Raw genomic sequence first — 21,640 nt, 5'->3', positions numbered from 1 at the left:
CTCCTGGGAGCCAGTCGGAGACCAATAGTCTCGTAAAGCAGGGGGCATCAAGCCGATAACCCGCAGAAGAGCATAGGGGAACACTATCCCCCCCATAGAAGACACCCGGCACCGGACACTCGGAGCGCGGGCCCCATAACAATTCGCGAGGCGGCACAAGGGATACGGCGCCCAAAGAGTGTGGAGTAGCAGAATCGGTGCCCTCGCGGAGGGGCCTGAAGGTACGAACCAGGCGGCAGTAAGAAAGGCGCTAATAAAGCGGATAAGGCCCAGAGACCGGGGGGACATAACAACAGGGAGGAGAGAGACCCAACCAAACCTGTGAAACCTGCATGGAGACCCTTGCTGTCGGGACGGGAACGAAGGGAGCAACACACATGGGAGTAGGGCCTTTCCAGGCAGGCCCCACCAGACGCTAATTCCACCGGCGGGAGAGATTGAGAACCACCAGCAGCACAGCGGAGTGAGGGCCTCAGAGGGTACATATTACTGTTCGCAAGGGCAACCTAGGAGCCCAAGCCTGCCCAGGCAAGCTAACGGAACATGTCAAGGGCAAAAAACAAGAACATTGCCTCCCAACAGACCCCACAGTCCGCAAGGCAAGAAGCTAACATTTTACAATTATGGTCAACGGACCCAACGCCACAAGTTAAAGGGAAGCCGCAGGACAATCAACAAGGCGAAGCCATGTCGCAGACGAACCCACACCATCCACCCTCAAAGGATGACATGCAAGCATGGTTCCAAGATCTGCAAGAAAAATTCATGTTGACAGTTCAGGAACAATTCAACACGATGAACCTCAGGGTGGATGTGGCGAAATTGGAGGAGATAAGACATATTGGAGAGAACGGTCCAGGGAGTGGAAGAGGAAACGCAGCAGGTGAGCGAAACCCAAGAACACCTTGTGAGACTTACCCATAACCTGGAGTTACAAAGCGAAGACTTGGAGAACCGCTCCAGGCGATCCAACATCTGCATCAAAAATATGGCAGAATCAGTGCTGGACAAAGATCTAAAGAATGCGGTGACTGAGGTGTTTAGAGACATTCTGGATGCCCCGGATACAGATATAATCGGAGTGGACAGGGTCCACAGGGTAGGACCAAAAAGATCCGGAGCACCGGGGGAAAGACCACGAGATGTCTTGGTGGCACTATCCTCTTACCCGCAAAAAGAGCAGATACTGAGGAAGGCCAGAGAAATGGATCACATCAGGATGAATGGACAAGAAATTCTACTTTACCAGGACCTGGCCCTGATTACACTACAAAAAAGAAGAGCGATGGCCCCACTCGTAAAGGCACTGGTGGCAAAGGAAATCCGGTACAAGTGGACTTTCCCATTTGGGCTGATCTTCACTTGGGAGGGGAAACAGCGAAGAGTAACCTCCTGGGAAGAGGGCTTCCACATAATGGGGCTCCAGGACGAGGGGGAGGAAGCGGAACAAGCAAGGCCCGGCGAGGAGCAAAGGAGAAGACCTAAAGGATGGGAAACGATCAAACAAAAAAGGCCAAAGACGGGAAGAGAAGGCCTTAGGAAAATGCTGTGATCGGAGACCGAGAAAGAGGAATGCCGGGGACAGCCTTGAGGCACCCACGGAAGACAACAGCGAGGGGGAAGGTGCGAATAAGGACCGCTACATAAGTGGCAGAGTCGGCGGCCCGGGACGGGCAACCATGCTTGGAATCTGGTAAGAACTATTGGTAATGTGGGGTTTAGGATCCCCCACCAAAACTTTCCCCGAGAGGTTGATGAAGGGCAGGGAGCACTGGGCGCAACGCCCTCGCTACACTAGGGACCCTTGCCCTGCTCGGGGCATATCGTTTGGTTTATAGTTAACTGTTGGGGGGGGGGGGAGTTCAGGGGAAAGGGACAAGGAGTAAGGGGACACAAAATCAGCATAGTGGCAAGGATAGGGAAGCCAAGCACAATGAACATATGCCTTACTGAATGGGGAAAATCCGCATAGTATCCTATAACATAAGGGGGATTAACCACCCCACGAAAAGGGTAAAGCTGGAGAAAATCGTCAAAAGGGAAGGGGCGGACCACCTGCTCCTGCAGGAAACCCACATAAGAACAAAGGACAAACAGAAAATCCGTATAAGGGGATATAATATCTGGGCCCAGGCCAATACGACTGAAAAAAGATCGGGGGTCCTTATAGCAGGGAGGGATGGAAGGGACGCTAAACTGGAGGACACCATGGCAGATAAGGAGGGAAGGTTTGTCTTTGCTAACGTGGTATTGGAGGGGCAGCGGCTCACTCTTGCATCAGTATACGCGCCCAATGTGGGACAAGATGGCTTTTTGAGAGACACCCTGGGAAAACTTGAATCGTTCGCAAGGGGGGAGGTGATTCTGGGGGGCGACCTGAATATGGCATGGGACCCACAACTAGACAGGAGCACTGGTTGCACACACGGTCATGGGGCACCGTCGAAACGCCTCAAACAACAGATGGACCAACTTGCCCTGAATGATGTGTGGAGGGAATTGAAGGGGGAGCAAAGAGGGTTTACATTCTTTTCACATGTACATAACACTATGTCAAGAATTGACTATTTTTGGGTTTCAGTCGGGCTTATGGGCAAGATCTAGGGGCTGGAAAAGGGGGCAATTGCACTTTCAGACCATGCACCCCTGTGGCTAGAGGTAAAACTCCCAGGGAAGCCTCAAGGGCTGTGGAATTGGAGGCTACCGGAGGACATTATCCGGGATCCGGTTTCGGGGGAGTCCATAAGGGAAATGATTGAAGAATATTTCACTCAGAATGACACGGGGGAGGTCTCTATGAGTACGGTCTGGGAGGCATTTAAAGCGGTGATCCGCGGGAAGATAATGGCACTGAAAATCACAAAGGAGAAGCAGAGGGCTATGTGGGAAAAGGAACTGGAAAGATCAATAACAGAACTACAAGGGAAAATAGCGGCACACCCCTCTAGAGACCTGAAGAAGAAGCTTAGACATACCCAAGGTCAACTTGAGATGCTACGCACAAAAGGTGCGGAAAGGAGCCTACTCTACCTAAAACAAAGGTACTACATAAAAGCAAACAAAGCAGATAGGTTGCTAGCGAGATAACTCCGCGCAAAACAGAAAGACGCCACGATCAAAAGCATCACAGCCAAGACAGGGGAACTTCACACGCGCACACAAGACATAGGGGAAGCGTTCAGAGAATACTATCAGGACCTCTATTCCACTGACCACCCACAGGCAGACGCACAGGACACATATATGAAATCCCTCACCTTCCCACAAATCTCAGAAGCAGACAGGCAGGCCCTCGAGGAAACGATTAAAGAAGAGGAAGTCAAAAAAGCAATAAATAACCTCCCAATGAATAAAGCCCCAGGCCCGGATGGCTTCACGGCCCCCTTTTATAAAAAATATGCGAATCTCTTGATCCCAGTCCTGACCAAGCTCCTAAACTCATTTAAAGATAGTGGCACAGCGACCCCCACAATGAACGAGGCGAAGGTCCTAGTATTTCACAAACCAGGGAAGGACCCTATATATCTTGCTTCATATAGACCTATCTCCCTAATAAACATCGATGCAAAAATCTACACGAAAATCCTAGCCACCAGGCTCTCCCCTATACTCCCCAAACTAATACATTTGGACCAGTCGGGCTTTATCCCAGGAAGACAAACTCACGACAATCTGAGCAGGATAATTAATTTGGTTGAAAAAATTGGCATAAAGCAGACCCCGGCTATCCTACTCGCAGTAGATGCGGAAAAAGCCTTTCATCGGGTGGAGTGGTCCATGCTCTTTAAGACACTCCACTCCATGGCCTTTGGGGAGAACTTCATTGCAAGAATAAAAGCGAACTATATCGCCCCAACTTGCAGAGTGGCCGTTAATGGGGAGGTAACGGAAACGGTACACATAGCCCCTGGAACGAAGCAGGGATGCCCGCTCTCCCCGTTGCTATACCCTATCTTTTTAGAACCCCTACTTCTGAAATTAGGAGAAGCTACACATATTAAAGGGATAAACATGGCAGGCATACAACACAAGGTAACCGCATATGCAAACGATATGCTGCTTACATTAGAAGAACCGAGCCGAACACTGGCGGCAGCGGTGGGGGAGCTAGAAGCTTTTGGGACCATCTCAGGCTTAAAAATTAATAGAAATAAATGTGAAATTCTAATTTTGGCGGGAGACAGGGGGGAGATTGTCAAAGAAGCTAAGGCACTAAATCTCAAGATAGCAGAGGATGGCATCAAATATCTGGGAATTACACTTACACACAGGGTGGAACAGCTCTATGGTAAAAACTTCCCGCAGCTCCTCACGAGCATTCGTAGGGATATGGAGAGATGGAACCCTTTGCTGATTTCGTGGTGGGGCAGGATCCAAGCGGTAAAGATGACCATTTTACCAAAACTTCTCTATTATTTCCAGGCCCTCCCGATAGGGGTACCCAGATTATTCTTTAAAACACTGTCCCGGGTAATCTCAGCCTTTGTGTGGAAAGGGAAAACGGTAAGAATGGCTACAGCGGTCATGTCCACATCAACCAGGGAGGGGGGTTTGGCGCTCCCTCACTTCCAGAAATACTATCAAGCGGCACAGTTAAAGGTCCTACGGGAGTGGCTAGGGGATGACCCACAACCGATTTGGGCAGCACAGGACAGAGCGGTGGCAAGAACCCCATTAGTGGAACTATTATGGAAACAGAAACAGCACAGACACCCCAACATAGGGATAAGCGAAATAATGAAAACAAAAATGGAGGCGTGGGACACGCAAACTCGAAGGGGCATAATGACCACCACGCTAGGCCCGTTCACCCCCATTTGTAGAAACCAGCAGTTCCCACCGGGGATAGAGCAGGGGGCATACGACAGCTGGGAGGAGGAAGGAATAACGAAAATTGGGGAAATGTTTCTCAACAATGAAATTAGGTCATATGAAGCCTGCCTCCCACTCGCAGCACGTTCCACTCGGGAGAAATACAGACGCGAACAACTCAAACATTGGTTGAGATCCCCGGATATAGCGAAGGCAGCAACAAGAACTCTCACCCCATTTGAGAAATATGTTACGACGAGCTCAGTGGCTAAGAAATGGGTTTCTACCTTATATTTCTTCATAAATACACAGGATGAAGAAATTAAGTGGTCATATATGATTAAATGGAACAGCACTCTGGGGTGGGAACCAACAAGGAAACAATGGGAGGACCTCTGGACTCTAATTCCAAAAATGACCAGATCTGCTCAAACAAGAGAAATGTGGATAAAAATAGTAACACAGTGGCACTACACCCCAGAGAGACTCCACACTATGTTCCCGAAAACATCATGCTTATGCTGGAGGGAATGCGGAGAGGTGGGAACCTGGAAACACATCTGGTGGACTTGCAAAGGAATTAGGCCTTTCTGGGAAGAAGTAAAGGGAGAAATGGGCAAAATATTCCCAGATGTGGGGCAATTAGGAGAGGGTGTCTGGCTGTGTGGAATGAGAGACGACATGGCTAGAAGATATAATACATTACAATGGAGAAGTCTTATGGGCCTCCTTATAGCGGCATGGACAACAATTGCCCACAGTTGGAAAAAAAAAGACACCCCGCTAATCTTCGCATGGCTCCAAAGAGTCTGGGCCCAGATGGCGATGGAAAAAATAACACACACAATCCAGGGAACGAGGGACAGGTTTGCAAAGGAATGGGGCGGAGTCCTGGAGTATCTCCAATCAGAATATATGGAACAGTGGTGCCCGCACAACATCAAGATCTCAGATATCTTTAATGCATAATGTAATCCTTGTACTAAAACTCACGTGTCCCCAGGGACGGAGGGGGGGGGAGTTGAGGGGGGGATGTTGAAGTTATGTTATTTGATTGTTGTTTTTCGAAAAATAATAAAGACAATTTAAAAAAAATAAATAACGGAACGTTGGGAGGCCCTATCTTTCCGAACTATACTGCAAATTAGGGCTTGCCACAGATAGTCATTCTTACGAGGTTGGTTGGTGGAATGAAATGAAGGTTAAACCAGCGGATGTGAAATACATGATCATGAAGAGTAAAGCCTAAAATGCTCCAGGGCCTGATGGACTGGGAAATGCCACTTTGAAATCTAATATTAACCTTTGGTCAGCTATTGTTAGCATTTTCTTCCAGGATATCTTGAGGACAAACAAGCTCCCCCACTCTTGGAAGAAGGTGCTGGTTGTGGTAACTAATAGACCTTATTCCCAACGGGGTTCCTCAAACTCTTAAGAGATTTCAGGGCAAGAGGGTGCGCAATGCTCCTCAGGTTACTGTAAGGGAGGACAGTCCTCGTCCTGGGGCCAGTCACGAGGCCAAGGTTCCTCGACAGATTTTCAAAGAGGGAATAAAAGAGGCAGAGACAGAGGCAGGTGACATGCCGTTTAAGGTCCTCTGCCATGCCACTCCAGTAGGAGGCCTAATCACTCAATGCACCCACGCATGGGAGGAGATAACATCGGACAAGTGGGTGTTGTCCACTGGCAGGCGGCTATTGTATCGAGCTTGTACAAAGACCACCCTACCGCCCACAGAGACAGAAGAAGAACAAACAATACTGCTGGATGAAATAAAGACCCGTCCCGGCAAAGAAGGGTATTTATTTAACGTACTTCCTTGTGCCAAAGAAAGGCCTGACCATGCGCCCAGTACTAGATCTGCACCCTGCGAACAAATATGTCAAACCACAAAAGTTTCACATGACCACGCTCGAGGAGGTGATTCCACTCCTGAAATTGCGAAACTACATGGTGACATTGGACATGAAAGATGCATACTTTCATATTTCAATGGACCCTGCGTACAGAAAATACTTGTTTCAGGATGGCTGGTGTACACTACCAGTTCAAAGTACTACCATTCGGCATCACCTCAGCACCAAGAGTATTCACCAAAGTGCTTGCAGTAGTAGCGGCACACCTGCGCAGAAAGTCCATCCCAGTAAACCCTTATCTGGACGACTGGCTAATCACAGGGGAATCTCCTCAAATTTGCAACTTAAATACGCAAAAGACAACTTCTCTTCAATCTTTGTTCCTCCATCAACAAAAAAAAGTAAAGTCTAGCCCCCAGCCAAATAAAACAATCTCTAAGGGCTATTTTAAACACAAAGGAGGAGCTTGCATTCCCCTCAAATGAGAGATTACAAAATATGCTATTGCAGGTACCTCAATACAAGGTCGGTCGCCAGATAACTGTATGCAAACCAATGCGTTTGCTCAGGATGATGGCCTCTTCCATTCATTTAATTCCTTACGCGCACCTGCACATGCGTCCAGTGCAGGAATGGTTAGCGAAACAGTGGTTTTAGGCAAGCGGACAGTGGGACGATCTAGTGGTTGTTTCGCTAACCCTGGTTCAGGCTCTTCGCTGATGGTCCAAGGAGAACCTGTTAAAAGGAAAACCTTTTCACGCTCCACCAGCACAAGTGATCCTAACTACAGATGCCTCACTCGCCGGATGGGGGGCCCCACTCCATCCACCACACATCCACGGACATTGGACACACGCTACTGCCCAAAGACATCAACTTCCTGGAACTCTTTGCAGTCCTCCAAGGCTCTTCAAGCCTTTCAACTTCTCAAGGGTCAAACGGTGCAGGTCCTCACAGACCGCTCCATGGCCATGTCCTATCTGAACAAGCAGGGAGGCACACACTCTCAAGTCTGTCCAAGCTATCCCCAAAAATATGGAAGTGGGCACTCAAGCGAATATGTTCCTAACATCTCAACATGATACAGGGTGACTCAATTCTCTGTAGATGCTACAAGCAGACACCCTCTACCAAAAGAACACGAGTGGCAACTTGACAGATATATCCTAGACAAAATATTCTCACTATGGGGTCACCCCCCCACTAGACCTTTTCACCACTAAGCTAAACGTACAATGCCCAGACTTCGTGTCCATGTTTCCCCAGCCAGGCTCCAAGGGGAACACCCTGTGGATGAACTGGTCAGGGAAATGTGCTTACGCTTTTCCCCTGACGCCACTCCTGAGCGCGATAGTGCACAAGATGCACCAGGAACAAGTAAGCTGATCCTGGTTGCTCATATATGGACGAGACAGCCTTGGTTTCCACATCTGCTCAAGCTAGCAATGTGCGACCCAATCAAGCTTCCGTGCCCATACAACATGTTGACATAACACAAAGGGGCATCCTTCCACCCATGTCCACAATCAATGAACTTGGCAGCTTGGCTGCTGAGGTCATAGAGTTTGGCCACTTGAACCTTCCACAAAGGTGTATGGATATCCTCAAGGAGGCTCGAAAACCCAACACCAGACACTACTACTTTAATAAGTGGAAAATATTTGTTATATGGTGCACATCACAATCACCAAGCCCTTTAGAATGTTCTCCAGCTAACATTCTACACTACATGCTTTACTTACTATATTCCAGCCTAGTATTTAGTTCCCTAAAGGTGCATCTACCGACCATATCGGCTTACACCACTTCACAGAACAAAGTATCCTGGTGGAAAGTCCCTGTCATTAAGGCATTCATGGAAGGGGTAAAGAGGCTATACCCCCCCCCCAATTTCCAACCTCCTCCCGGTTTGAGATCTCAATGTTTTGCTCTCCAATCTCATGGGGCCACCCTTTGAGCCTATGCACAAGGCCAGCTTAAAGCATATGACCTATAAAACTGCATTCATGGTAGCTGTCACATCCATAAAATGAGTCAGTGAGCTACAGGCTTTATCTGTACAAGACCCCTTTTTCATTATACACAAGGACAAGGTTATGATATGATGTGGCATTTATAATGCGCCTATACACAAGTGTTTCAAGGCGTGACGAAGCAAGGGTGGGGGAACAGAGGGAAGACAGACAATGATCTTACTAGGCCAGGTGACATTGAGATCGCGCAAGTGCAGGAGAGGAGGGAGGGGGCAGTGCAATACACAGGATCAACAGTAAAGAATAAATAAAATAAATGAACAATAGGTAAGTACGGCCAGCTTGTGGCAAGTGCAGGGGTAAGTGTAGACATCCAGTGTCACGAGCTGGGGGACGGTAGGGATACAGAAACAGCCCCCAAGTGCAGGGGTTGCTTGGGAGGCAGTGCAGGTGTGCCGCTTGCGGGGGAGGGGACCTGGGCCCGAGATCAGAGGGTAGCCAGGTGACGAGTGCAGTTTCAGTCAGGAGTTCATCAGGGGAGAGTAGGAGAGAAAGCAGAAGCAAAGAGGAAGGTCTTGAGGTACTACCGGAACGAGAGATGGTTCTCCTCAAGTTGCAGGGAGGCTGTTCCAGAGGGAGGCCACAGCTGAAGCAAGAGATCTGCCACCAACTTGTTGCTTGGGGAAGTGACTGACCCTGAGGGAGTTGGAGGCGGATGAGTGGAGAGCTCGACAAGGAAGATATTTAGGAAGAGAGAGTCTGAGGTATTGAGGCCCCAGGCCCCAGAAGGCCTTGTGGACAATGCATAAGGTTTTGAACTTAATCCTCACAGTCACTGGGAGCCAGTGCAGAGATTTCAGTCCTGGAGAAATACGATCCCTGGGTTTGAGGCCAAGGACAAGTCTTGCAGTCCTGTTCTGGATGAGTTGCAGAGGGCGGAGAGTAGAAGTAGGCAGATTTAGAAAGAGGCTGTTGCAGTAGTCCAGTTTAGAGAGAACCAGAGCTCTAGCAACACTGAGCTTCTGGGGCAAGGAGAGGAAAGGAAGAATACCTCTGAGGTGCAGCTGGTAGTGAGACTTCTTAGAGATGTCAGCGATGTGAGGAGAGAAGGAGAGTGTGGAGTCGAAGCTGACCCAGAGGGTTTTAGCCTCACAAGTGGGAGAAGGAAGAGGGCCAAGAGAGGCCAGCCAGAGAGCAACTGCAAAGGTGGGAGCCGGTGTGCCGATGAGAAGAATCTCCGTCATACTGGCGTTAAGGCAGAGATCGTTGGTGGCACACCACTCCTGGATAGCAGACAGGCAGTCGGAGATGAGAGGAGGAGGCGGAAGGGAGCCTGAAAATTAGCTGAGTGTCGTCCGTATAGCACTGAAAGTTGGGCCAGAGAGTGGCAATGCTTTGGGCAAGGAGTGCCAGGTATTGGTTGAACAGCCAGGGAGAGAGGTTAGACCTCTGGGGAACACCACAGGTAGAGATAGAGGAGAGGAAGGACCTAAATTGGACCTGACAGGGTCGATTGGAAAGGAAAGAGGTCAGCCAAGCCAGGGCCTGATCAGTGATATTCAGGTTATCACAGAGATGGTTGCGCAGGATGGCATGGTTGACCGTGTCAAAAGCAGAAGAGAGATCAAGTAAGATAAGGACACCGGGGGTATTGGAGTCAAGGTTGGAGAGCAGGTCTTCACGGATGTTGGGGAGAGCAGTTTCCGTGGTTCTGGCAGTTCTGAAGCCAGACTGATGGTCATGGAGACAACCAACCAATTCAGTGTGAAGATTAAGCTGGCAGATTACCAGCTTTTCCAGGAGTTTGCCCAGGAAATGGAGATTGGGTGGTAGTTAGCAGGGCAGGAGGGGTCGGCAGAGGGTTTCTTGAAAAGAGGGTGCACAAGGGAGTGCTTAAGGGGGAAGGGAAGACTCCAGTGGCGAAGAAGTGGTTGCATAAGTCAGCCAAAGCAGGAGCCAGGGTGTCAATGTGGTCCTTGATGGTTTTAGAGGAACAGTGATGAAGATCATAGATCGGACTTGTCTAGAAACCTTGTCTGGGGAGAACAGGGGAAAGGCAGAGAAGGGGGGAGGAGAGGTGGCCACAGAAGGGCCAGAGGAAGAGAGGGGAGTAGATGGAGGAGAGGAAGATAAATGGATGACAGGATGTCCTAAGTTTTAGAGCTGAAATGAGAAGCCACGGCTGTGCAGAGGGGCTGGGAGGGGACAGGAAAGGTAGAGACTGCATCAGGATTGGCCAGCTCCTTGCAGATTTTAAAGAGTTTGGCTGAGTTGTTGATTGCCGCAGAGACACAGGCTTGGATGAGGCTCTCTTCTTGGTGCGGACAGAGAGCCGGTATTGCCTTTGGAGCAGCGGCAGGCCAGTTTGTCTGAGGATGTACAGGAAGCACGCCATTTCATCTCAGCCACCCTGCACTTGCGTTTAAGGGTGATGAGGTCGGAGTCGTACCAGGAGTTGCACTTAGCTTTGGGCTTCAAGCGGAACCTTATGAAAGGGGCAAGAACATCAAGAGTATAAGATATAGCAGAGTGGAGCAAAGAAAGGGCTGTGTCAGGGTGTGAGTCAGCCAGAGGAGGAGGGGGGTGGGTGGTGAGAAAGTGGCGGTGAAAGCCTCAACTGACACACACCTCATGGGTTGGAATCCATCAGGAAAGATCAGGCTACACCCCCGCCCGAATGATTGGACCTGGGCACGGAGAGGGTCAGTGTTCGAATGACTAGCAAGACACTATGTCCAGATTATGAGCAAATTGCTCTACAAACCTATTGTAAAAATCTGTAAGAATCCCAGACGCTTTCCCTTTCTGAAGACTTTTTATGTTTCTTTACATAGTGATACCACGGTCGCCAATTAATAATGTTGTAATAACAGGTATACTTATTACTAAAATTGGTGGCACTAAGTTATTTCTGAGAGGATGAAATGCTGATTAGTCCATGCCACGATGTTTAGCTCTGGTATGTAGTTTCAAGTGAACGGCATTTACAGCTAGTGCTTCACAATGGTGACTTCCCTGATGTGGCTGAATGCGTTTTTGGTTTCAGGAGCCTGTCATGATGGATGATCTTACAACCCGTGACTCGGCAGAACATAGGAATTTCTTAGAAGAACACCAGTACATGCTGATTGAGGAAACAGTAAGTCTTATCTGCATTATTTTACATATTTTCAAGTCCAGTTAAAGTTTGTTGCTTAGCATACCCAGATTTTATTCATTGAAAGTTTTAACCTGAAAAGTCAGTTATCGTGTATATTCAAACCAGTTCCCTCATAAAACTGAATGGATGCCTAGAAATCTAGGAAAGATGGTGATGTTTTTGTGTAACACTCAGGAAAATAAATTCCCTCTCGGGCCTGAAACCAATGGAGAGCATTACAATTCTCTCGATTGCTGTCTGATTTAGAGAAATTTGGGGGAGACTATTGAGTTGGGGAGGTTTGATAGAGAGTGCTAGAAGTTGTGCATTTTGAGATTCATTTTAAAACGTATGTGAAAAGTTCTTTTAAACTACAACACATAATTTAAAAAAAGAAAATTGAGATTGGCATGGTTGTTGGAGGTTCATAGCCTGGAGAGGGTTGCTTGTGATATTTGCCGCCCCAGGTAACTTCCCTGAAATGAGTCTCGCTTCTTTGTTTTTCATAGTCTGGAAATGTTAGACTAATCTGCCAAGGAATCCAGCTTCAGAATCTGAGCTCCTAAAGCTTTGCTGGTATTAATGTACTCCCACCTTTTTTTACTCTACATGGTTAGGTCATTTGGCCTTGTGGAAATGGAACCAGAGCTTTTCCACAACAAAAGTAGTTTTCAATTACAGAAGCGATGGCGCACACGCTGCCAAGCCTATGTTCGCCCATCCCCCTGCACATCTTTGTGCATCTCAGCTGAGGCCTTTACTCGTAGATAATGGGGAAAAGATGCTTGCACAGAGACGGAGCCTTTGCGGGCACTCACCTTTGTTCTAATTTCTGATATCTATGTTGCATAATGCTGACATTTCTTTATGCAGATCTTGCCTCCAACACTAGTCGAACCCAGTTCCTATTCTGTGCAAAGCATCTGGGCCTAGACCATGCCTGGCAGTTGCAGGTTGTCTGTGAACCCCTTTTGTTTTTTTTTTGTTTTTTTAAACATTTTATTTTATTGCACATGGTAACAATACCTCTTGACAATATTAAGCATCAACAGTTTGTTTACATGGGTTTGACACTTTACATACGGACAGGCTGTACACTGGGTTACTCACACATCGCTATCTTCCACACTCCTGCGAGCTAAAAACAACCAGAAGTCTGCCCAAATGTCTCTCGGACGACATGTGGGTCCATGGAGGCTTATGTATAGTTCTTCCATGTCATTGGCCCATAGCATATCCTGAATCCAGTTTTCCAATGACGTCGCTTATTTCCATGTCCAGCGCATGAGAATAGCTCTTTTAGCCAATAGAAGTCCCAGGTTAACAAATTTACGTTGCATCGGGTTCCGTTTTTAACTATAACCCAGTACACAGTCTAATGTTGTCCCTGTTAGGGGTTGACCTACTATATCATCAGTCGTATGATATACTACTTCCCAATATTCAGTTAATGCCTAACACTTCCACAACACATGTAGTATCTTAGCGCCCGGGGCATCGCATCTGGGGCATTTCCGTTCTGAAGTGGGGAACAGTTTCGTAAGGCCAGCAGAAGTATAGTGCGTTCAATTAAGGATTTTGAAGTGTATTTATCTGTACCTGGAGTTCAAAGATACCGGTTTCGTTAATCGATTTATCTGTGTCCAGTGTCTGTCTGTGATGGGAACACCAAGGTTTCTTTCCCACTTGTCCCTAACATCAACAGTCTGCAGTATTCAAGATGTTTGCGTGATTTTATATAGCAACGATAAGGATTTCTTTCCCATATTCTGTGACATTATCTAATTAAGGCATGGGTGTGATGTGGGTTCTGACCGAAATGCCGGCCACGCTGAAGCTATAGCTGAACGGACCCGGTAGTAGTGGAACCTTTGAAGCAGCGTGTCGCCTATATATGTCCCATGTAATAAAGTTACCGCCATCAAACAGATCACCCAAAGTATTAATACCAGCTTCACACCAATGCATTGCTAGTGATGTGTCTCGTGTGGTGTTGAAGGCCGACAGGCCCCAGCTAGGTATAGCTTTATTATACAGTACTGTATTCTTGGGGCGGACAGTCAGTCTTGTCCATGCCTCATGCGTAGCACCTACCGGGTCCAGCTGGTGTATACTGTACCTGTTACCTGCAATTAAATGCACCATCGGACCAGGGGGAGCATTATGCCTCTCCAATCTCATGTGCGCCGGTCTTAAATCATATTCCAACCAGTATGTTGCATAATGTGCTTGTGCTGTCAAGTAGTATAGTTCAATGTCAAGAGCTGAGAGCCCACCAGTTTCATACGTTTGAGTGAGACCTTGCCATTTTGCTCAAACCTGTCCATTCCACAGAAAAGAGAACAACCTGGCTATTCAATTGGAAAACGACCTAACTGGCCACAATGGTATATTACTGAAGAGGTACAGGAACTAAGGTAGTATGATCATTTTTATTAGTGCAACCCGCCCGCTAGTGATATGGGAAGATGCTTCCACCTTTCCAGTTTTGTAGCTATTTTAGACACAAGGGTATCGTAGTTGAGGGTTCTGGTCAGGGCAGTGGTGTGTGCTATTTCAATCCCTAGGTATCTGATGCTCGAGGGTGACAACTGTAACCCAAAGGTATTGCAGGGTTCTCGGGTGCCTCCCGTTAATGGAAATATTTTGGACTTAGTACTGTTTAGCTGCAGACCTGAGTATCTTCCGAACTCATGTACCGTAGTTAGAATCGTCTGCAGATAGCGTTCGGGATCCCTTACATATATAATTATGTTGTCAGCGTATATCGTAATAAGTTCCGACTGGCCGTTTATATGAATGCCAGCATTGCTAAAGCAGGCTTGCATAAGATCTGCAAGTGGTTCTGTGACCAAGGCAAATAACAGGGGTGATAGCGGGCACCCCTGTCTGGTATATCCCTCCAGCATTAATGTGGAGGAGAGTACACCATTAGCGTGTACTCTGGCATATGGTTGGGAATACAACACAGCCACCCACTTGATAAAATTAGGTCCAAATCCGTAGTTGTTCAATATCCTGAATAGGAAAGGCCAGGACACTGTGTTGAATGCCTTCTGCATATCTAGTGAAACCGCAACCCCTTGACTATCTTGTGGTTTCTGAGCGTTAATATTATACATCCAGCGCAAATTTTACGTCATAGAGCTTCCTGGTATAAAGCCGGCCTGATCTTTGTGAACCATATGTGGCATTAGTGGGGTCAGCCATGTTGCCAGAATTTTTGTAAAAATGTTGGCATCAATATTTACCAATGATAGTGGTCTGTATGATCCACATTCATCCGGGGCTTTGCCTTGTTTAACTAATACAATAATTATGGCTTCACGCATCGACTCTGGTACAATCCCAGTTTCCTGGACCTCAGACCAAACCAAGTGTGGGAGGGAGGACAGTTCATCTGCCAACTCTTTATAGAATTCTGCACCCAGCCCATGTGATCCCAGGGCCTTCCCTTTTGGGAGATCATTAATAGCTTTTTTAACTTCTGCTAAATTGATTGGTTCTTCTAGTGAGTTCTACCGGCTGAGGCGCGGAAAAGTCGTTGGTATCTTTGCAAGATACTCATCGATTTCTATAGCCATGGCTTCCGCTTTCGGGGTATATAGTGCAGTGTAAAAATCATAAATCAGAATTTATGATTTTGGAATCCATCAGGAATCGCATACTATGCATATAGTCCGACATCTAGTGGTAACCGCAGAGTATTGCATCTTGTCTTTCGAGGCTCGAAAGGGGACGTAGACATGGGCATGCCTGTAACACTATCCCTAACGTGACGTGTAGTGTGCCTAAAATCCCTCACGCGTCGAGGTCCCTCTGATTGTTTTTTTCCCCCCAGCGAGCTGGTTGCCTTATGCACACCTCTTACAAAATTGCGATATTGTTGTATTCTCGACCTCAGGTCGTTTTTCTATTATCATTCCCTTCTCAACGGTTGATTCCTGTGCCACCACCGAAGACCGCTAAGAACAGAACTTTGACGGCTGGTACTCTGGTCGGTGCTGCCGAGCACTATACAGTAGGGAGAGTGGGGTCTGGGGGTGTTCCATTCTTGAAAGAATGTCTTTACTTCTCCCCTCTTTGTCCCTTTGCTTTTGTCGTTGCTTTTGAATTTCTGAGCTATGGACAGGGCGCCATTTAGATTTTGCCCTTCCTGTAAGGGAACATTTCCAGGGAAAGACGAGCACCACCGGTGCAATAAGTGTCTTCCCCTCAATCACAATGAGGCGTCCTGTGAGGCCTGTAAGCTCCTACATACTAAGACTATTAAGGAGGGTTGAGTAAAGCGATGGGTGGCCTACTTCCCCGCTGCCACAGCCGGCGAGTGTGATGAGCTAAGCGATGATCCAAGGCTCCACTTCGGACGCCATTGACCTTACGTCGGAGGGTTTTATCACGCCACGACGTCCATCCCTGGCCCCGATAGGCACGACGCAAGTCCTGCTATGGGGAATGACATCCCGGCGACAGGGACGCACCCGATTCCCACAGAAAGCACACAACCTCTGGTTCTGCCTCAACGGTTCAATCGAAGCGTTCAAAGGTGCCAGCAGGTACGCTGGATAGTTCGGCTGTACCTGCTGATTCCCGTGATCTCCAGTCCTCCCCGCAACAGCGGCATGCGTCTGGCGAGTCCAAGAGTAAGGGTGCCAGCACCAACAGCCACGCGGACGTCGAGACACCTCAGAAGAGGGCGCCACCGCTGCACAAGGCCCTGGTTGCGTCGAAATCTACGGCGCAAGCGCCTACACAGTCCAAACACCTGTAACACTGAACATCGGCGAGTATCGACAAGATCGTTACGCCGGTGAAACAGAAAGAAGACGCGTCGAAACGCAAGGAACGCAAGGATGGATGGAAAGATTACTCTGAGAGTACTCTGTCCTTATCTAAGACTCTAGTTGAGAAATCTCAACATTCTAGGGAGGAGGATCATCAAGAAGAGCCTTTTCCTCTATACTCCTCTGGTTCCTCATCATGGACCAGAGAGAAGTTTGAGGGCTGCTTGAACAGGCTCCAAAAGTTTGTTGAATTTCCTGTAAGGTTTGCCTCTAAAAGGCCTTGTGAAGAGAGCCCCTATACACCTATGGCCAAGTACCAGAGGACTTCTGATCCACCTCATGAAGAAGAGGTTTTGGACATTACTGATGATGAAGTTCCCATTGATATACAGAATGATGATTCCTTTAGTGATCCTATATATATCCTATTTTATAACATTTACTCCTCAACTTTCCCCTTATCCCCACCTCCCCCACCCTCATAGTACCCCGAACCTTGATTATATATCTTCCCACCTCACCTCCCACCCCAACCCTACCTAACCCAACAACAATATGCACTCGCATTGGGGGGCAACAGTTGCTGCTACGAGTGGAGGACCTTGCACATGCCCAAATCAGAGCCTTACGCTTATGGTATGTGGAGAATGCATGATCATATCCATCAACACCTCATTACTGAAACAAAGCGGGTGGGTGTTCTAGGACAGAATGTCAAGTCTCCACAGGCTCATGTCCCAATGGTAGTGGAATCTGAGCTTCTATAAATGCTTTCGCCTCTTCAGGGAACGTGAAGAAGTAGGTTTTGTTTTTGTACTGTATGCGCAACCTGGCAGGATAGAACATGGCGTATACAATCTCATGCTCCTTAAGAAGCTTTTTAACACCAGCAAATGTATGCCTCTCCTGTTGCACCACCAAAGTGTATTTGGTGAAGATGCACACGATGTTGGATCCCAACTTCAATTCTTGATTCTCGCGGGAAGCGCGTAGTGCCAGGTCCCTGTCTCGCTAGTTCATCAGGTGGGCTGTTATAGGTCTCGGGTAGCCTCCAGGCCTGGGTTTTGCTGTCGGTGCTCCGTGCACACGCTCTGTTACGAAGAGTGGAGACCACCCGGGATCCCCCAGAAGTTCTCTTAGCAGACCTTCTACTACCTTTTCCTTTGTTCCTGTGAAGGCATCCTCCGGCACCCCTACAATACGCATGTTATTCCGCTGTGGTCTTGCTTCTTAGTCCTCACACCTGGCCTTCACAATACTCATGTCTTTAGTTGGGGTCGTCACATTACCCTGCAGAGCAGTGACAGCATCTTCGGCACCGCTGATCCGCTTCTCAGTCTCTGTAATACATTGGGTTGCTTTTTCAAATTGTGTGCAAATTGACGTAACATTAGACGTTATTCCATCCAGTTTGTCGTTTCTAACTGCAAAGCCTTGCTGCATTGAGTCCATAATGCCCTGTAGATCAAAAGGTGGTGGGGCTTGGGCCTCATCGACACATGTCAGGCTGCTTGGACCGTCTCCTGCCATTTCTGTGGATTTAGGGGTGGGCTTTGTAAATGTGTCAATTGTGCCACTTTTCTTGTGCCCAGCTCCTTTTGTCATGGCGCCTTCAAATTGTGCTTATAGTGTCTTATATTACTGACTTGTAGGAAGGGGTGCCCTCGTAGGTTCTGCTGGGCCAGAAGATGTACCCCCTACTCAGACCCAATGTGGACCTGTATAGCCATGAAGACTGTTGTGGAGAGGTAGGGCAATCGTGTTATGCTGGGTCGGTATGGCTTTAGAGTTCTGTAGGCACCTAGACTAAGCAATAGTCAGTGTCTCAAATGCACGATTTCACTGTGTGTCCACGTTCTAAAGCGCGGACTGTGCGATGAAATGGCTGCGTTAAGAAATCTGAGACTAGATGGCCGTACCGCCAGTAGGAGCCGGGTTTGGAGTTTAGCACCGGTTAGTATGGATTGTAGTCAACAAGAGCAATGTCCCCAGTGAGGGATCCGTGTAAGTAGATAGGAGGGCCAGCATCCAGGTGATATCTGCTGTAAGCACCCTTGTCACACGCGTGCGTCTATGGTGGGTACCCCCGTTATACTACACCTCTACCTTCCTTGTTGCCGCTGAAGAGAAACAAGGGTTGTGGGGGTGTGGGGGATGGGGGGGCTTAGGGGGTACGGCAACCATCCGTGCCAGATCCAGTGCGGTTTTCAGAGCACTTCAGAGCACTGCAGCTGCGGTCTCCTGCAGTAGGCCTGCAAACTCTCGCTTCTCTGGCCTTCCGGGTTGGCAGTTGGGTGGGGCCTCTGCAGTGGCCTGCCTTCCCACCTCACATAGAGTGGCCGCTCGGTTGGCGGCGCAGATCTCGGCTCCGGGACTGCTGAACTTGCACTGAGTGTGCACCCACCCGCAGTCTGGCAGATCTTACGTTTTCAGCTGCTTTTGTCCACGTTGGCTGCACGATAGTCAGTGCAAGTCTTCCACGTGCTGCGGAGCTTAAGTGCGTGATGCAGAGCTTAAGCGCGGTCCGCCATCTTGGCAAGCTTCGCAACAGCGCCCTGTGAACCCCTATGTTAATGCACTTTAGGCTCCTAATTAAAAGGGTGTGAAAGCATCTTCAGCTAGATTCCTTCTACTTATTTTTTGATTGAAAGAAACCACATGGGAATACTGAATTATTTGTTTTGTCTGCTCCCATGCCAGTGACAGATTCCCACATGTCAATGGTCCTTGGAGGAACTCTTGTAGTTAGTTGACAGCTGATCGCTTTTCTACCAGGTGTAAGGGAGGCATGGTATTACAGGTATGACACTGACACAAGAGTTAAGTTTCAAAATCTTTTTTAAATTATTGGGGTTTGGAAAAACTCCTACTTTGCCCTATAGCTATGATGGGAGTAGTCTCTACCATCAAATAATAAAGAAAACACAGTCCTAGTCAGTTTTTGTGAAATTTAAATGGCCTATACTAACAAAACCTAATGCCTGTCCTATCTCTTATACAAAACGTATGCAAAGGAAAGTCAGTGTTATAACATAAAGGATCAAGATGGCTGAGTCAGCTGTCCTCCCCGCGTTGAACAGCACAGAGTAAGGCGGCCCCTGTAAACTGGATGGTACACACTGGCTCAGGTTGTTAAAATAGAGCTGGTTAAAAAACTGGGACTTCCAGGTAAAAATGTCACTTATTCAAATTTTCTAAAAGTTCTTTCACAGTTCAACAAAACTTCAAATAGGTCTCCCTCTGTCGGACTCGGACCTTTCAACAAAAAATACCTGATTCAACGTAGATCTCCCTCAACCTGGCTCAGACTTCGGAATCACAGCACTTGCAGAGGTTCCCTTCCCCAAGCATTATTCACATGTGTTAGGGGTTCCTTCCTCTAACTTATTTCATGTTTTTGGTCTCCCTCAATCGGGCTCAGACCTTTCACTGATGTCGAAGACTTTGTAATGTGCAAGGCTTTTACCATAGACCTCCGCAGGACCACTTTGAATTTCACTTCAGCTCTCTCCCTAATCTTATTTGCCCCAGTGTCTCTTGGTCTTTGTAGTTCCATACCACAATCAGAAAAGTTCAAAGAAATCTTCCTCTTAAAGCAATCTCCTTTTAACCTCCCCTTTCCTCAGGGTTAATCTCTCCTTGACACAACTTTCGCTAACTCACCGGTTGTGTGCATTCCTTGCTTGTCTCTGTGGCTTTGATTCACTAGTCAAGGTTGATACCACAGGCTTGGCCTCGCGTCCCTAACTCTTTCGTTCACGCGGGAGGGTTGCTGGCGTTCTTGAAACACAATACAGGTTTCTTCTTGTTTGGATTTGGCTTTCTCCATGTATGCTTCACGGTTTCCCGTAGGCACAACGACCTGCAGGGATCTTCAGGGTTTCCCTACCCTTCTCTCTGGTCCCTCGATCGGTCGTGCTCCAGTGGGGTTGTCTTTGTCCTGGAAGGTCTGCTCCTTATCATCTTACCTTACTCGGAGAGTGTCTCTATGTTCTGCCTTTTATCCGTGTAGGGGGAGCTAATTGGTATCAGATGTATGTGATTCAAGATCAAGTGCCTGACTTTGCCTGACCTGATTAAAGGGACACGTCTAATGAGATATGTAAGTGTTGGCATTGATGAAGGCTTACTTTAAGGATCTATTCAAAGAAATGTATCCTAAACCTCTCGAGCTGCAGCTGCTCCTCCTACTCCTCAGCAGGTTTCGGTAGTACTGCTTCCTCCTCTTCCAATGTGGCCCCTCCTACACTGCCTCCACTTTCACCAGTGCTTAAGACGTCAGTTGCGCAAGCAAGTATGCCCACAGTGTCTGAGGGACGACGTGCTGCGGATCAGTTGTCTGTTCCCGCCATAACTGACGAGGACCAAAAGGACCAGGATAGCGAAGACCCACCCCACTCTGTCAGACATTTTCATGACCGCGTCTTGGATATGATGGCCTTGCTGGATATTCCAATACCCGAGCCTCCATCTTCTCAAGGAGTACTTTCAGGAGTATTAACTCTTAAGACACTAGAGCGCATGGGTCTTTTCGTTCAAAAGGCTGTGCTTGCTGAAGCCCTCAAGGTCTGGAGAAACCTCATCCCGGGTAGCATGTAAATAGGAAAATTGACGCTCTCTACAAGCTACACTCGTCAAGAGGACATACCGTTTGACTCCATGTCCACACCCATCATCAACGGTAGTGGCAGCAGCTACACTCCAGTCTAAGCCGTCCTCAATATCCTCGACGGCTGCCTCTCTGGTCCTGTCCAAGGAGGACAACATTCTTGATGCCATAAGAAGACAAATAGAACTCTTTTCCAATTCTGGTGTTCAGCTGCGGCAGGCGAATACCAAAGTCATTCTTGCAGCAGCAAATCTCAAACTGTGGAAAAAGCTTTCTGAATTCTGAAGCGTGGCTGCATGCTACGAAGTTCTCTAAGGAGGTTCAGGACAAAGTACTTGATCTTCCCTTCGAAGGTAAAGAGCTGTTCAACTCCTCCACCAATGAAGAACTTGCAAAAACCAAGGCATGCACGCAAACTGCTAAGTCATTGTCGGTCCTCGCCAAAACCCCAGCTAAGGCGGATTATA

General features: G+C 47.9%; 1 protein-coding gene across 4 annotated transcripts in view; it reads left to right on the top strand.

The window, feature by feature from the left end:
- Positions 1-21,640, top strand: part of LOC138514136 (zinc finger protein 420-like) — a 1,401,466-nt gene that overhangs the window by 44,045 nt on the left and 1,335,781 nt on the right. For all 4 annotated transcript variants that reach the window (XM_069629436.1, XM_069629435.1, XM_069629434.1 and 1 more), the window contains exon 2: positions 11,688-11,780. In XM_069629436.1, coding sequence (XP_069485537.1) covers positions 11,697-11,780 — 84 coding nt within the window. In that variant the 5' untranslated portion in view covers positions 11,688-11,696. The remainder of the gene's footprint in view (positions 1-11,687; positions 11,781-21,640) is intronic.

Source organism: Ambystoma mexicanum, chromosome 12 (assembly GCF_040938575.1).
Source record: "Ambystoma mexicanum isolate Mex_15411 chromosome 12, UKY_AmexF1_1, whole genome shotgun sequence".
Lineage (NCBI taxonomy): Eukaryota > Metazoa > Chordata > Amphibia > Caudata > Ambystomatidae > Ambystoma > Ambystoma mexicanum.
Note: the sequence above shows the minus strand (reverse complement) of the source record. Positions and strands in the feature narration are given on the sequence as shown.